This window comes from Anoplopoma fimbria, chromosome 9 (assembly GCF_027596085.1).
Source record: "Anoplopoma fimbria isolate UVic2021 breed Golden Eagle Sablefish chromosome 9, Afim_UVic_2022, whole genome shotgun sequence".
Classification (NCBI taxonomy): domain Eukaryota; kingdom Metazoa; phylum Chordata; class Actinopteri; order Perciformes; family Anoplopomatidae; genus Anoplopoma; species Anoplopoma fimbria.
In genome coordinates this window covers 12,748,374-12,766,896 of record NC_072457.1, presented here as the reverse complement: position 1 = coordinate 12,766,896, position 18,523 = coordinate 12,748,374, and the positions used below count along the sequence as shown (strand labels likewise).

At 41.1% G+C, this 18,523-nt stretch overlaps 1 protein-coding gene across 2 annotated transcripts in view; it reads left to right on the top strand.

Annotated features, from left to right (window-relative positions):
* The window catches only part of inpp4b (inositol polyphosphate-4-phosphatase type II B), a 129,112-nt gene that overhangs the window by 20,115 nt on the left and 90,474 nt on the right, over nucleotides 1-18,523 (top strand). For both annotated transcript variants that reach the window (XM_054605298.1, XM_054605297.1), the window contains exon 4: nucleotides 2,513-2,629. In XM_054605298.1, the coding sequence (XP_054461273.1) occupies nucleotides 2,513-2,629 (117 nt within the window). The remainder of the gene's footprint in view (nucleotides 1-2,512; nucleotides 2,630-18,523) is intronic.

Below are 18,523 nucleotides of genomic sequence, written 5' to 3'. Positions count from 1 at the left end.
AGTCAATGCATTGGCTCCCAATCCTCCCAACATTCCTTATTGTTGCGAAGGATTTGAGGCTTGTTGGTGTCAGTCTTACCTGAGCTGAGGTCCTGGTCCAAAACTTACTTAAACTGAATTTTTTTTTTGCCAAAACTGCATAATATAAAAAAGAACAAAAAAGAAAACGAGCCGGTCCGACCTCGTCGAGTACCTACCATTGTTTTGCCATTGCTATCCTAAAAGAGACGACCTCCCCTCCTTCTGTGAAGCTTCACTTCTCTGTAAATGTTCTTTTAACTGAACTTCCACCGTGATCTTAATTATTTTCCAATAAGTTGATCTGCTCTAACAATGTGCCGCCACATGCACACTCTATGCAGTGATACTGGTGGTTCTGGTAATCAAGCTCGGTAGCGAGCTAGATAATGTCAGCGTAACTGTTGTGACAACGATCAGGAGGATCAAACAAAGAATTTCGATACACTATATACGTTGCATGTCGCCACCAGTGTGCAGAGTCGATGCTAAACAAAATGTGGACAATCAACTTATGTGTTGTAGGGAAAAGAGTTTGCAGTAAAGTAGTTCTTTATTTTATCCGTAATTGTAGATTTTTCCTTGTAATTGGCTGGTGTTAATTTTGGACACTGGCTGCAATAATGCAGACTTGCCATTCATTTAGCATTTGTTTTTTTCTATCCAACAAACTGATGAGTTGTTTAAGCCTTTTTCATGCAATAATCAGCTAATGTGCAAGCAAGACTAACACCTGCACACTGACTCCAAAACACAAATAAACTTAAGTAGAGTCACACAGGTTGTGGTTTCCATTTTTAAACGATTAAACATAAGATCAGACAGGGATTGAAACATTGTCTGTTTATATAAATGTGTGGTTTGGAGATGAGTTGGATCAAGTCATGTGCGTATAACTCAGTTCCTTCTAATATTAAAGAGCACAGTATTGTTAGGTCCAATACTGATATTAATCATATATAATATTACAAAAACAATGTCCAAATGAAGCATTCCAAACAGATCTAGCTAAGAACTAACAATTAATTTACAATATAAGTAAATAACATTCACTTTTTAGTTTTATGTGTTTAGAGTTTTATCCAACAAAATGCAGTGAAACACAGTACATTACTGCGCACACCAGCTAGAATACTACACTTGTGATTTTGCCTACATTTGTCACATAACTAGGTATTTATTATAGACTTCAGCCTGAGTTTCTTTACAGCTGTTTGTTTTTTTGTTAACTCAAGGGTGTGATAATACATTCATACGTCTGCCAGTCTGTCTATGTCAGCCTCATTACTGCTCCCCAGTCTGTCCCCACACGGTCCCACAGGGCTGCATTCTAGAAACGCCCATCAGAGCGGAGCAGAGGAAGAGGAAGCCCCCAGTGTAAACACAAAGTGCTTTGAAATGGTTAAGTAGACAACACCAAATTACTAAACAATCCTTGAGACTTCCCAGGAAAGCCCCTCAGCTCCTGGTGCAATACAATCAACTTATATTAAGATAAATTGCAGATACAAAAAATCCATTACTTCTGAGACTTAGAAAGAAAAGTCTGATTGTGAGAGACCTAAGAAGGTTCCTGTGCTAGGATTGACTCCATGCCATAATTTATGGATCTCTAACTACATTCAGAATCATAAGTTCCTCACAACAATAATCGCCTGTGTCTCAAAAACATTGTTGGAACAAGTCGACTCTCAGAATTGTTCCCTTTTTTCAGAATGTTTGTAACTAGGCACGATATCGAGAGACTGGTAGAGAAACACCAACACAAACAGAGTGTTATTTCATGATGCTCTCTCCTGTTTGACAAAAAAAAAAAAAAAAAGATTAACAGGTGAAACAAGTGACATAAAGGTCCTCACTTTGCTTGCACTGCTGCTGTGTTAGAAAAGGTTTTAAAGTGCAGTAAAAGCAAGTCATTTGAAGGGCCATGGCAAAACATGCCATTCAGTTAAAAAAGGCATGGAAGTTAAAGGTTCCTGATTGCTTGGGAGTGAATATTAGCTAAAGCCATGCAGCCTTCTGGTATTTTTGAAGACCCAACACTGGCAGCTGGGGACACTGGTTTAATCCCATTGCCAACCTGTCACTGTGCCAATTTACTGGTCAACACTTTTTGCTCCTGACCTGCAGTCTCAGTTGGGAGACTGTAGTTATGCCAGAGCTCCAGGTAAACCCACCAGGGTGAGCTCTATCTTCTCCTTTTTTTGTGCCCAGGAGAGGCAGCAGGGGAGTCGAGAGGAGTGGGGGAGAAACGCCAGGAGGAGGAGGAGGAGGAGGAGGAGGAGGAGGAAGGAGGCCTGAGCCCAGCTGTTGGCTCATTCACCCACCCTAGTCTCTCTCTCTCCCTCCTTTTATCCCTTCGGCTTCCTGCCTTTTTTTTTGCAATACAAATGTGCATATAAGAGCACACATCACCACACACAACACAACACACACACACACACACACACACACATGTCTCAACCTGTTTCTGTGTCGTCCCTCTCTCTGACAGGCGAACAAAGACCCGCTGTTTCTGACGGGGGTGACCTTCCCTTCAGAGTATCCTGCTAGCCTGGAGACACTAGTCAAGCTAACTGTGTATGATGCGAAGGACAAGACCCAGGAATCAGTGAGTAAACAGTTGTTGTTTCTGTGTGTTTGTCGTACGTTTGCATTTTTTAAAAATCTACTGTGTGTGTGTGTGTGTGTGTGTGTGTGTGTGTGTGTGTGTGTGTGCGTGTGTGTGAGAGCGAGGTGATAATGAGGATGTGTTCAAAGCCAGCCGTGAAGCAGTCCATCCCACATGTGTTGATTGTGCAGCACTGAGCTTTAAACTTTACAGAGAACGAACATGAAAAGCTGTGAGAAATCTGCAGCAGAATCTCATTATGTTTATATTTGTCCTACAGATTTGAGGTGCAACAAGTTGTTTGTTGATTTACTGCCGGCAGTGAATCAGAGTACTCTCTTAGTAATCATTCGTTTGAGGCCTTAGCCTCCAGTTTTGAAGGAAAAGGGCGTGTAGCCTCTGATGAGCATCTGAGCATGGCAGCCCGTCATTCTCGTCGATCCCGTGGGAAAAAAACAGTCGACACATCAGTAGGAATGGGAAAGAGGGCCATACATAGAATCCTGAATGGGCCGGGCCCTCTCGTTCAGACGTTTTAAACAGACTTCATGAAAGGCTCTTAAGTGTGGGTGTAGGCATGATCCTAATCAAGCACCCAACTCAACTCTGGGTGCCAAAATCTTAATTTGGCATCATTTATTATGAAACATTCATGAGCTTTACGATGGGTAAGGACACTGCTACTGAAGTGGCCAGCTTTTACAAATATAACACATGAAGGCTTCTTATTCTGGGCCTGCACAAGTGGCACAAACACGGTTCCAATATATTTTTTGTTTTGCAGAAGTCATATTTTTGCATTAAGAGTAAGACTGTTGTGTTTTTTGTAGCTTGAAAGTTGAAACCAATTATCCTGCAGCAAGGTAGGTGGGTTGTGCAATGTTTTTATTGTTTTGGCCTGAAACTGTGGTGTTTTTTTCCCACCTGCTGAAAGAGCTTCTTACAGCAAACTTCAAGGTTGTTGTAGTTATTCACAGGTCAAACAGTCTGACCATCTTCATCCACTGCTTCAGTCTCCAGATATCACACCGAGCTTGACTAAAAATAGGAAGACAGACTTCTGGTGCTCTGCTCTACACATGTTCCGTGTTTAGACGGGGAAATCATTAAGATTACTGGAAGCATCATCAAACATCTGGGGATATCTTTTTTTTTTCTTGAAGCAACTCCAAACACCATTTCCTCTGGATGATTGAAACAATATTTTCCTTTGTGTCAATGGGATTATTATTCGGGATCTGACAGCTCATGAAGCTACGCACAAACATTCAGACTTTGGCTATTTCTACAGAACATGCCCATATGATTAACTCAATAGAAGCTTTTAAATACTTAGGTAGAAAAAAAAAAAATCTGCACAGCTTCTAAAATAACTTGCCAGCGATGTCTCACTCTGGAGACGTAATCCCAACTGAAACAGGGACATCATCTGGTCTTGTGTGCATGTTTGCTGTGCAGTATTTTAGTATTTGGGTCAATGTATATTTGCAACTCCTGTAGACAGTTTTCTCCTCTGGACTCCTGTCTCCTGGTAATACAATGACAGAGGGGAGCTGATACGAGGCCAATACAAACCCCACCTGTTGGTAATATATCCGTCCAGCTAATAATGGTTTCACCCTGCTGCAGCTTCTTTTCCAGATTGTGTCGTGCTGTGCCAGGATAGCGCTGTTTGCCAAATTGATTCTGAGCATGTTTGCTGCTGTGCTTGCTCGCAGTTTCAACAAATTTGAGGACGTGTTTAGAACATTCACCAATTCTTTGAAATTGATTGATAACACACCTATTCTTGCCGTTTGAGAAACACAGATGTTAAAAATGCCAAAAGTTGTATTCTGGACTCACTGTAGAGTTGTCCAGTTTATCTTTTTGAGTTTTATCCTGTAGCACACTATTTACTGGCTTTTATTTTTTTTGGAATAGCATTACCTCTATGTGTATAGTCATCATTTGCCTCTTTGAATTCAACCTTGAAACATAATCCCAGATGGAATTTCCTTGAAATGGAAACACAATGGTTTATTCTAAGGTGTGTATTGAATATTCATGTTGAACAACACCCATGTGAGCTCAACACTGTATAAACTCTCCATTCATCCCCCAACTCCTTCCTAGGGGTATTTCTTGTGTTGTGTTATGTTGTGTTGTGTGTTGCCACCAGAGGTTTTACTAAACACAATGTGGCCAGGCAAGCCAATACCTGGATATAAAGATATTTCACTGTTGCCTAGTAAAATATTTACCACCTAAATTAAAGTTATATAAGTTAAGAACACCTATATTAAAAAAAGTCTGTTATCCTAGGCAGGTTCTTTCTAAGGATACTGTAATGTAAAGGCACTGGAAATAATGTTTTATTAACTTCTTTAAAAGGTGGGATTTTGAATGTCCCTGTCTTTCATCCTGTCCCTCACTCTGTCTCTCTGTGAGTGATCTTCCTCAGCAGTTCCTGTCAGTCTGTCAAGAATATCACCGATACACAACACAGCATTTCACTCAAGCTGGGCTTTAAGAGCTTAAGGCTGAACCAACAGCCTTACAGGACAGGTCAACAGGCCATTCAGACCATTCACTCATCTCCTTAGTTTTTAATGAGTCTCATAACAACTTTCTGTGACCATTATTATAAAATAGCTGGATCATAACTATTTGTAGCCATTAAATAAATTACCAACGTCCACTCTCCTTTTCTCTTAGTGGACGTCACGTAGTGGCCTTTTAATATGTTTTCTTTTTTCTTATGAACCACTGCTCTCGTCCTCTGGTTGGCTTTGTGATTTTTCCGCTACGCTCAGCTGGGCACAGTGCGTTTGTCTGGGTCTCATTAGAGAGTCTTTAAGTGACACAGGCATGACCCTGAACATGAGCTGGCACAATGCGTCAGCCCCCGGCCGCTTAAGTGGCAGATCGAGAATCACTCAGCCAAGGCTCAGTCATTTAATTTAGCTTTTTTTTGAGAAAGAGAGAGAGAGAGAGAAAGAAAGAGAGAGAGCATGGGGGCAATTTGCTGTGTTTGTGTGTGTGTTTGTGTGTGTATATATATGTGTGTGTGTGTGTGTGTGTGTGTGTGTGTGTGTGTGTGTGTATATATATATATATATATATATATATATATATATGTGTGTGTGTTTCACAAATCAGCTGTCAAAAAGTTTTACATATCACTTTAAGCTCCAGTAGCAGATGTTGTGCCACGAGCTGATTCACTGCAATGGAAAGCAGATATCGCATATGGCATCCTCTGAATATTTATTAAAACACTTTTTCTTTTTTTGCAAATTTGCCATTTTGTGTGATATGCCATGTCTATTCACCATATACGAATTTTGAAGGGGAAATAAGAAGGAAAGAACTTGTCACAGTGAGGGGGAGGGAACCGATGGAGCGAGGTTTATAGATGACTGCTTTTACATTCGTCGAGGACCGGAGACTTTCATAGTAGGATGATTTCCTTCTGCCTCGGGCTTCCCATTTAGATATTCTAAGATGACACTGGCTGCATGGTCATGAATATTTGAGAGCATACACCGGGCTGAGAGAACGATAAGTGAGGGAGTGAAGGTGTGAGAAGGAGTTCGACTGGGTTAGATATCTCTCAGGTGTAAGTGATCCCTCTCCTTCAAGCTCTAGTTGTCAGACGATGACAGGCTAGCCTTACTTTTTCACTGATGTCTTACCTGCAACTGCACCTTGAATGACTCCCAGGGGCAATACATTCCCTTTCAGCTCGTATTCTGATCACTGAATCAAGAAATATTTAGTCCTGGGCTGAAAAAGAGGTTCTCTTCACAGAGATCACTCATATCAGATCAGAAGCTCAGCCAAATCTTTGAGCATAATGACTTTAACAATGATGATTCAAAAGTGTAACTAATTTGCTACATCTTGTCTCAAAATTGTCGAAATGAGGAATGAGAGAAAAACCATCTTTGGCTGTCATGCTAGAAAACACACATTATAGTTACATTTTAAATACAAGCTAGAGAAAAGTAGATAGTTTGTTTTTCAATCAGTTTTTTCAAAGAGTTTATAAAACAGCATTTATGGTCAGACAGACCATTTAGGGCTCTTGGATTAAATCTCAGTCATTATCTTCAAAATGTATCAGCAGTCAGAGCGAGGCTCGTCTGAGACGTTGGATACATTGAAAGCCCTGAGTTAAAAGCATATGAAATGGGCAAATACGATTCTGTGTTTGTGTTCGGTGCATCAGGTTTGAGCTCACTTACCTCTGTGAAGAGGCACGAAGACACCCTGTTAATGAGAGACCTGAGGTTTGTTGTCAGTACAGACCTATTACTGAGTCTCCTTGTGCTAAAAAGGAATAGGACTGCTGCCTCTGGAAGAGCTCTTACTCTAATCGCAGCCTCATTTATCCTGCATTTTGCTTTCTGCAATCTGGAATGAACATGTAATGCAGTTTTCACTTTGCATTCTGTTTACTGGCCGTGGTGATGGATTTTGATTGGTTTCTGTGATGTGTGCTTCGTAGTGTGACTAACAAAAGACCTCATCTGAGTAAAACAGGAAAATGCTGCATGTCCGGTCATTTCCATAAAGCCGCCATAAAATGTATTCAATCAAATAAAACACAAGCAGAGGGGATTTTACTGTGTTGCTATAATGGCCATTTCATCCTCTGGCCGCCACAAGCAGCCTGATAAACACACACACACACACACACACACACACACACACACACACACACACACACACACACACACACACACACACACACCATCTGCACTAAAGGGATAGAGCAAGATGTCTTTTATTCAGAGGGCAATGGAGAAAGAACTGATCAAAGTTTCATCTCAAACAGCTGACCCCCTTGGCACACACACATACAGTAAACACACAAACACTCACACACTACCAAAATTGGATAGAGGTTGTATGAAATAGGCTCCCAAAGCACGAGTAGGATGAGGGGTTTTTTTGTACTTGAATTTTTCACAACAGATCAAAGGGGTTTTTGAAACTTTTCCTGATGTCTAAATGCTGTCTCAGAATCTGACCGTATACCAGTTGACCTTCAACACATTAAGGATGACTGCATCATCATTGTATTGTATTTTTACACCACAGTATCTTAAACTTTACATGAGAAATATGTACAATTTCTACACTTTATCATTTTGACTGACAAAATTGTGTTTTACAGACGATATCAATACTTGTATCACCAATTGTCTTGCAAGTCTTTAAATGAAATTGCTTGAGAAAAATAGCTTTGAAAAATAGTCTTTATAAATAGGTGATTTACTATTATCTCCTTCAGTTAGATATCTGCTTTTGAATAGAATTTTCAAATTACACAAAAATGTAAAGGCTGAAATCCAAAACAACTCTTGTACAGGTGAATAGGCACTGTGCTTTCAGTCACTCCCTACCATATATATAATGTGGTATTGTTGTGGTTGTTGCAGAGTCTCTTATTCCGTTGTCTACGTGTTTCAGAACTATTAGACCGTCAGATATTAGCTACGTCTCAGGAGGCGGTTTGAGCAGCCACTGTTCCACGGTGAATTGTCGCTCCAATTATGAACCGCTGAAGTATGAAGAATCCCCACCTCAGTTAATCCTGCCCTGTCAATAATCATGATGCGTAAAAGGTGGTGACTTGACACATTTTTGGCATAGCCACTTGCTTTTAGCAGGATGAGTGTCGGTGTGGTGGGAATTTTCTGTAAGTGCACGCGTTTACTGCCAGAAAGAGAGAGGGTTGGTTGGGGGAGGGGGGTGGAAGCAGACAGGGAAACGGCAGACAGTGAGGGAGGGTACACACACACACACACACACACACACACACACACACACACACACACACACACACACACACACACACACACAGAAACACACTTTTACAAGAACCAATCTCAGAGATATCCAAGAAAGGTCTTGGTAGTGATTGGGTGGACAGCTGAGCGGTGATAACCCTACGAGAGCAAGAGTCCTCAGATAAGGACTGTCTCTTGTCTGATGGCCACTTTGCTTCCCTCACCATCACCGTGGCAATGTCAGCCAATGTCACAAGCGCTGAAAAGTACCGCTGTTCAAGTTGGCAATACTAAAATTATCCAAACCAGTGACCTCTCACTCTCAAGTCTTGCCAGAAAGAAAATGTCAGATAGTTTAATGGTACTTTTACGTTCTCCATGAGCAGCAAAAAAACATTTTCCCTTTATTTTAGTGTCCGGTCTACTGCTGTAATGGATGCATGCCATGCTAATGGATGCATACTTTCTTGTCCATTAGTGTTATGTCAACACTGTATATTAAAATGTCACAGAGACGATCAATACATAAGTGTGTCCTGCCTTATTAATTGGAATTTCTTTCCCCAGATGAATACAAATATATTCACAGCCTCCTCTAGGATTATATCATTGTCTTTGTAATGTCAGAGCAATGTTGTTACTATTCATTTTTTGTATAATTAATATTTGATACCTTATTCACATCACAATGTTTTTGTAAAAAGTAACATGTATAGCATTTTTAGTCACAATTTTTTTGTCCTTGAGGAGCGATTTTCCTACAGTTTCAGAATAACACACTTTCCCATCTATAAGCTTCCTGGTACAACCACAGTAAATGGTAAGTGCTTTACAACTTTAACAGACAAAGTGCTTTTCCATTTGCATCTCCTTCATCAGTCCTGACCAGCATGAGCATCTTGGGTTTCGCTGTCTTTGCTAAAGCGGATCAAACCACCGACCCTGAGATAAATGGATGACCCTCTTGACCTCCTTAGCCAAAGGCGCCTGCTGCATAAGTCTGATTTGTTGGATACTATCAGGCTCCATTGGTGCAGAGGGTCTGCCCATCGAGCACCACAGTGTTGAAAATGAGAGAGGGGGGAACGTTCCTCTTTAACCTTTCCTGCAGATTCAGCCTGTTGGGTTCAGGGATTAAATCAGCAGCCTCCCATAGACTAACAAAATACGAACTGCATGCTAGACTGAGACATCGAGGGGCCATGCAATAATCCTAGAAATAAGTGAATCCGATTTAGCTTTAGGTTAAAGATGTTAGTACGTGCATGGTAACAGATTATACCAAAGCTTTCATCAGCAAACTGGCTGAATTTAACTGTCCTTTAAACACTTGGGAAATAATCTGTGAAAGGTAAGCAGAGGTGTGACTCTTGCCAATCACAGCAAAAGTGAGTGAGCTCCATGGATGATGACAGGTTTGACATCTGTCAATCATGACGATGGCAAGTGAGCCACACGGATGGGGACAGATCATAACTTGGGGATCTTGAGGGGCAGCACCTGTGGGTGGGTGTGAGAAAAGTGCTGCAGCCTCAGTGATTATGATACGATATACTGTACACAGAAGTTCTACGTTTGCCGCTCACGCATTCCATCCATTCCAACTGTCCATAAATGATGCTCATTTATGTGCATTTAATGTCACATTCCACCCAGGCAGGAAAAAAAAGAGTGCTTTTGATGGATTGCACAATTACACTTCTGTGAACTTCCAGTTGCGTCTCCATATCCAGGAAGTGCCTCTCTTTTATCCGCCCAAATACTCGTCAGGCGCCGCACAGTGTCTTTGGAAATCCTCTTTCATAGATTCTCCTTCATTTGAACTTCTATCTCTGGGTTGAAATTCCTGTGCTTTGAAAAGCCCTGCTAATTATTCACTTGATTACTGAGCCTCTAATTTTGTTTTTAACACTGCTCCTATTACTGTCGCCAATGGCCTCAGCGTTTCATGCACCATTACTAGCAAAAGAGGATAAAACATCGGGCAAGAAAGGAGAGTGCAACCTTCCGTGATAATTAGTGAAGCTTCCTCTTTGGCAGAAGTAAAACACCTCTGGACGAGAATTTTGCGTTAAGTGCATGAGCTGGAAACTGTGTGGGTAATAGGCCCGATATTAGAGGGGTGAAGTCAGTCTTGTTTGTGAACACAGGCTGCAAATCAAGCTCATCATTGAAGACACCCTGGCAGCTTTTAATATTATGGATTCATAATATATATACGTTATGGCAAGCCTCCAAAACCTGAATGGGATTTGCCTTTCATAAGACAGATAAATTTGACATTGTAATGAATTAAAGTGCTTCTTCTACATGAGGTACAGTACAGATAGAGCGAGATTGCCCTCAAAGCTTTTGAAGCACTGCTCCGTCTGCCTTTTCTTATTAAAAAGAAAATCCTGTTAACTTAAGCACACTTGTTAAAAGTGTTAGAGCCAGACATGACAATTAAGTGGGAATAAATGGTCCCCGACCCCCAGAGAATAGAAAGTTTAAACACTCTGAAGCATTTTTATTGACAACTGTGTGCTCACTCTGCCATGTCAGGTTAACACTACACATGTCTCACATGGTTTCTGAAAAGCCTCAATGGACCAGCTGTTAGCTGCGTGACATGCGGCGATCGATATGGTGGAAAACATGTTAGGTTTTTTCCAAAGCCTGAGCTTCTGAAGTGCTTTTAAGCAGTAATGATATTATTTTCATTGCCGACAATACTTTAAACTCCTGTTTACTGTATTTACTGTAGGAAGGCACCAGATAATTACTTTGTTTTTCCACATTGTTCCCCCCACTGTGTTGACATACACTTCAATATAGTGACTCATTGCGCCAATGAATATTTACAATTGTTGGAAAATGAAGTGCACTCAAGGTTTTGTTGTGAGGGGTGGAAGCAGTCATGCGCTAAAATAGTTGTTGGAATAGTGCACGCTCATTAAAAGCAACCAACTAAATTCAAGCAGAGAGGCTAATTAGTTATAAAAACCGCTGAGCAGATGTCTGGTGCTGTTGCCATGCGGAGACGCCCTTTCTTTCCAGGGTAAAGCCACAAGTTAACACAAGTGAAGTACAACAGTAAACAGTCTATTTATATAATTAAGTATTACAAGGAAGCCACACTGGAGACTCAGCTGGATTTAGTGGCAATTAATTAAGTGTATTTTCATTAGTATTTACGGACGTACATCTTGTAAAACTGTTGAACATTTTTTACAGGGGATTTAGAAAACTTACAAGTCACACAATGCACACAAACACATAAACGTGTGTAGAAAATTACCAATGTTAGTGTACATAATACACTTTCTAAAGCAAAGTTAATATTCACTGTAAAAATTTAAAATGTTCATCTGTTGATTATGAAGCTGGAACCAGCAGCGGTTTAGTTTAGCTTAGCATTAAGACTGTAAATGGAAGGAAACGACCAGCCTGGCTCTGTCTAAAGGACAGATAAATCCTCTTGAGGACTATAAAATAATATGTTATATCTTATTTGTTGACTTAGTACAAAAAACAAAGTGCAAAAACAACACTTTTTTTGCTGCCAGCTTTATATTCATCGTACAGACACATGGGTGATATAAATCTCCACGTTACTCTCTGAAAGAAAGTGAATAACTGTTAAATGTCAAGCTATTTATTTAAAGACATAACTACATTTATATAGATAAACATGGTATAAATTTAGAGTAAAAAAAAACCTGACATTCCCTTTAAGTCAGCAATACTTTAGGATGCAATTCACTCTAATAGAAAACAACAACTTTGTAAACAAAAAAATCTATATATAAGGAGGGAACAGAAACTGCTTGTGCTTGTTTTGTTTTTTTCTTCTTCTCAAGGCCATCCGATTAAAAAGGTTATGGATATCTGCAATACCGTTTTAGGGCTACACCCCACCCAATCTATTACTGTGCCTGTAACTCCCAGTTTGTTCTCTCCGCATGCAGCTGACATGCATATAAATGGATCAAGCACCAGGTAACCACTTGATGCTGGAGTGCACCTTCCCAGGAAACCTCCTCTCTGTCATAACCTCTCCCAAACCTTTCCCCGTATAATCCTACTCCAATCTCCTCAAGGTGGGATTTGTCTGGATCAATTTCATAATGCATTATTCATTTGAGAATTTAATCAAATATCTCCTCCTCCAATCAGCCCAACCCCATACCTCTCTAAAAACCTCCCGCGCCTCTCCACCCATCATATCGGTGATTGTTAGTGTCACCTGCAATAGCAGATTATCAGCCAAATGAATTACTGGGTCACAGGTGAGTTAGACGCTTGGCTGACTGTAATCTCTTTCTCTCTGGCAAAAGTAGCTTACTGTAAAGTTAGTTCGTTTTCTTTTCTTTTATTTGAGAGAGGAAGAGAGAGAAAGTGCTTGAGAAAATCCCCTTTCTGCCTGGCTTCCTGCGGGTTTCTGCAGTGTAATGGTTTCCTTTGAGAGGCACTGGTGGAAAGTGCTGATGCTTGTTGGCTGTGTGTGTGTGTGTGTCCTTGTGTCTGCGTAAAGGCAGCTATTTTCCATGGCTAACCGAGCCACTGATGAGCTTGCCAGCCAGGCCAGGGGCTTGTACAGTGTGTGAGATTTTGTGTGTCTGCATATGTAGGCCTGTGGGCAAACGGCATTCGTAATCCCGTGCGTGGGTGCCAGCGTACTATACAGTCATGCTGGGTGCAATTAAAACCCTACAGTTGGTCAATTGAAATAGATGTGATACAGCATTTAATGGCAGTCATTTTCCCTGTCTGTTCACGCATCGCTATGTGCAAACATTAAATACTATCAGCGCTTTCTACAGCAGTCTGCCTAACTTTGTTGATGGAGGTAATGACACATTACTTTTCTCCTCCTCCCCTCACCCTGGAGGACAGAAAAGTAAATGAGCGTGGGGCAGAAGTGTTTATGTCGCTGCTTTGTTGTTCCATTCTGTTTACGGCAGATGGAATTATATGATAATCAGAAATCAGCCAACATTGTTCCCCTCCCCTGTACACCCAAAGAGGGTGGGACGCCTTTAAACATCTCAGAGGCATTTTTTTTTTCCTCCCTAGGAAATACAAATGTATTTGTTTTGATCTTATCTCTTTCTTTTTTTTTTGAAGACTCTTATGTGCTATTCATGAGTGTACACAACAAAACCACTGCATCTATTCATCTGCTGTCATAGCCACCAAGGACGAATTCTACTTTCACATAAGCAGTATATTTAGTTCAAAAAGCTATTTTGTTGATGTTGTTCTACATCAACTGGCAAATATGTAATTCAGGCAACTAACATGGCCATGTAGTGCTGAGGAACAAAAAATTGCTTGTGGCTGTTGCACTTCTCCCACTGTTTCCTGCATCGTGTTGTTTACTAAGTCAAGGTGCAAAATGTCTGAAATCGCAGCCTCTGTTCTGCACGGACTCAGCCGTACGTCATCCCACAGGAAAGGAAACTCCTACACAGCGAACGCCAGTGTGCTGCTCAGAGCTTTTAGGCTACAGTTTGAGGCTCACCTCTTTTACCATGAGTGACATGACACTCACAGACACTCACAAAGTACATTTAGTAGTGTGGTGTTTTCAGTCAGTTGTTGCAGTCTTCATCGCTGTGCAAGTGATACCAAAGTAAACGTGTTACTTTCACATAACAGAGCAGAACGTGCACACAGTCACACATAAGACTCAATATTTTCTGCTAATATAATGCAATGTAGTTTTCATTTATAGTGAAAGCAGTCTGTCTTTTCAGTCTGTCGGAAAAATGTTGCAGGAAGAACAGTCCACCCACACAAAGCTTTGAGCCCCATCTGCTCCACCGAAATGTATAGCATTAAAATCCACACTACGGTGTGTTTGAATCCCGCACACCGAGGGATGAGTGCGCCCAGGTACAGTTTCTGTATCCTCAGGGCAGAGCTCGGTGTGTCTTTCCACATGTATGTTCAGCGAGGATGCGGTGCACCTCTGATTGGACTGCATGGTGAAGTCACCGAGGAGCACAATCGCTAGGTATTACGGGGCATCAATCCCTGTCTGTCTGCCTGTCGAGGCTGTTAACCACCTCCGGGCTGCACCATTGATCTTCATAATTGTCTCCCGCTCTTCAAAGGGAGCTGAGAGTTGGTTTGATCTGAGCTGTTTACTTTCACAGCCCCTATAGTCCTGCTCTCTGAAGAAGAGAGCTATCAAACACTTCAGGCATGAGCTAGCATATTATAGTACCATTACTGTGTGTGTGTGTGTGTGTGTGTGTGTGTGTGTGTGTGTGTGTGTGTGTGTGTGTGTGTGTGTGTGTGTGTGTGTGTGTGTGTGTGTGTGTGTGTGTGTGTGTGTGTGTGTGTGTGTGTGTGTGTGTGTGTGTGTTTCTGTGTGTGTGTGTTGTGTTTTTAGTTGTGCACAAGCGTTTCTGTGCGTGTGTGTGTGTATGTGTGTGTAAAGGAAGGAAGGAAGCAAAGTACAGCGAGATAGAGACCCAGCATAGCCTGTAGCCCTACAGGCCTGGGGGTGAGCTAGCAGCTTCTTGCTGTTACATAAGAAGGGGGAATTGCGAACTGCACATTCCCTGTAACATATCCACGGGTATGTGAAGGGAACTCACCTCCAGAAACCCTGTGTTGTCTGCTTTGCCCAAAATTACAGGTTTCTTTCAGCTATTGATTGTCGGAGAAAGGTTTTTCCCACAACGAAGATAACAGCGATGACGTTGACAAACAGGATGTTGAGCTTAGCAACACGTTTTTGTGGGTGATTAAGGTGATAACGTGCATCACATTCTTTCCGTTGCTTCACTTTTTTGGGCCTCAACTCGGACTACATTGTCAGTGGAGGGGAAGCTGCTAACAGCACAGCCCCGGCCGGGTCATAGCTGATAGGAGCTCGCAAGACGTAGCTGATAATACACACTTGCATATTGTAAGTGCATGATCATATGGATCGGTCTCATCTGCTGACAAATACAAAAAAGAAGGGTCTATTAAAAATGCAACTCTATTAAAAACAGCTTTGACAGAGTTGCCGTGCTGCAATTTAAATATAGTACTCAAGTCGATAGAGGGGATTTGAATGGGGCTGTACGGGCTCTGGACCTGCTACCAAGTCATGTTTACAGACTGTGAGTGAAGGAGCCTTGATTTTTTTTTTATCACCTAGTCTGCAGTGGGGTTAGCCATTAAAGTTTATGGACCAAAGCCGAGAGTGTGGGGGGAGGCATCGGCAGTGTGCTTCCAGTGAGCCAAGGGCAGGCTGCATTTGTCACAAGTTGAGTTTTTCTTTTTCTCCTACCTGCAGCTTTGTGTGTGAGATAGATAGACATGGACACGGGAATCTGGTTTTCTATGTAATGTTACTCAAGCACATTTTCATCATCTTCAGTGCCCTGTGTAGTTATTGGAGGCTTCTGTCAGACATCCTTGATTCCCTGATAGTGAGCCAGGCTCTGAAAGGATGCAGCCAAATCATGATTAAATAAGCAAGAGGAGGAATAGAGATCAGGAGAAAAACTAATAGAGTGGGAGGAAGTTTTTTGTTTTGGGGCAAGCATTGACAAGCTGAAGAATGTATGAGAGAGCAGAAATGAACGCTAAGCCTCTATTGCCTCTCTTTCTATGACAGAGATGCAAAGAAACTTGGGCACCTTAAACTGTTTTGTGTGAAAGAGGAATATTAGTAGAAATAATCCTTAAAGGAGTTTTCCCATCTCATAGCAGTCAGCTTTCGGTGAGTATTTACCTTTTAGTTCAGCCTGTTTTGAGTCCAATTGAAGTCCGAGTTTGGTGCAAAAATATCTTCTTGGTTCTAATAGTTTTAGCACTTTAAATGTTTCTGAGGAACAGGAGATAACACATTATAGAACATGTATTGTAAGCACATTAATCATATTCAATGACAGCCTCTGTCAGCACTGACAGAAAGCTGCATATATGGTAAATTCATATAGAGAGGTTCTACCTTAAAATACGCTTTACAATTTGCCTCTCATTCACCCATTCATTCAGACAGCAATAGTGGGGAAGCTGCCAAACTAGGCGAGGAGCTACTTGGGGTTCAGTGTCTTGCTCAAGGACGCTCATTCAGTTCACAGTGTTAGGATGATGTGGGATTCTGTTGAGTTATCTGTGCTCATGAATTGGGACATTACCTGATTAAAAAGCAACATTCACAGTCCCAGAAAATCTACTGTTCCGTTATACTGCAGAGTTCTGCAATGGTAAAAATAGTACACCTGGGAGACTGATGAATTCATTCAATGGAAAATCTCCAGCCGCCAAAAATATGGAGACTTTATATTCAGTGCAACACTGGAGCATTATAGGCTGGGATAATGATTGGGTTTGTTCGTCATTGTATCCCATATTTCAGTACAGCGAGCTATATTCCTCAAACAGCTGACAAACTAAACTATCAAATGAATTAAGTATTGACAAAACCACACCATTGTAGCTCCAATTTTAACATCACTCCAATATTAAAATATTGATCCGGTTCTTCATTATAATGCACAGTAATGTATCCCTTGTTGTTATTCTTCACAGTTCACTTCATAATTGACTTTAGATATGGATTTCTCTTAAAGCCTCCATGTGTTTTCATGGTAATTCGCACTTGTCTGACTCCAACGTGAGATAAGAATTATCACTAAATGATGTGAACACAGAAGTTAAGTCATGGAAAGCTATGCCAATTAAGAGCCCACTTCCATGATTTTACCCTCGGTAATCTTTCTAGACTTGAAAAAGATTAAAGTTTAGCTTTCTTTATATCAAACCCAGACCCAGAAGGCATTCATCTCTCCCGTTTCGGTTTCATGTTTGCACGAGTCCTGCTTTTTGTTTTACACTTGGTATGTTTGGTGCCTTTGATACATTTCAAAAGTTATTCATAAAGCAGACAGAAATAGTACAAACGATTAATAAGGCATGTAATGGCACCAAAAACACCAGAGGAACACATCAAAGTATTTTGAATCCAAGCACAAATCAGTATTATTAGACTCCGATAAGTCTGCCGCACACACAGGACCAACATGAGTAACATAACAAGGAGTACACAGCATCAGGAGTCTGCTAAACTTTACCTACATAGGTCAGATTAGAACAATTAGAAATCCATTAGTAACTGACTACAACGTAACTCATGAGCTGATCCTGCTGTAATTGCCCGAATATAAGACAACACAGATTTATACACGTTTTTCTATGAACAAGAGCAGCGTCTGGCAGTCTGTCTGAGGTGAACCGTTGCATCAGTTACTGTAAGCTATTTTATTAAGTTCCCTTCTAGCGGAACGCTCTGAGTGAATTTGAGTTCCCTCGGGTGAACAGTTATTCAATGTATGTCCAGGGCTTTTATTGTGAAAGGCAAGAATGGAAGGAGTAGATCTAATATGTGCGGCTTTTGTCAAGGTTGAAAGGAGTAATAAAGTTTGCCATCTTGGTTCTGACTTGGGAGCTAACATGTTGCTGTACACTTTAGTTATTTTTGAAAATGTCCACACAAGTTGATTTGTGGATGCCTTTTATTCGCGATGCAAAAACAAAAAATATATATACATTTGGAAATGAATCCCACAAAAATACATGTATATAAAGGCCTGTAAAGTAAAGTGCAGGCCTAGCAACATTAAGGCTACAAACAAGGCTACAAACCACCTATAATGCAACACTGGTATGAGAATATTCTTTGAGAGAGACAATATTGTTGCCGTTTCGTTGTCTCGTTTATGTAATACATTGGTAACGCATTGAGCAAATAGATGGTTAAGGGCAAAAAGGGGGTGAGCTCAGGTCTGTCTGCAGACTTTTCATTTCTTTTTTTCTTTTTTTTTAACAGATCAAGAACAGGGGAATGAGGTCAATGTAGAGAACCATGAAACAAATAAGTCAGAGAAGAATGGGAGGACAATGTCGAGGGTAGACAGCTGAGAATGAGAACATCAGCTCATCGGGGGGAAAACACAGCCGCCTGCTTTTATCTGAGCCTGTCTAGGTTTGGGGGTGACTGCTTGTCTAAGATCCCTTGTTGCCTTCTGTGCAAAAGAAAAAACCTCAGCTGCCAGTAGCATTTGTTCTATGATCTTTACACGGACTAACACATCCACCGCCTGCAGATTCAAATAAGGTCCTT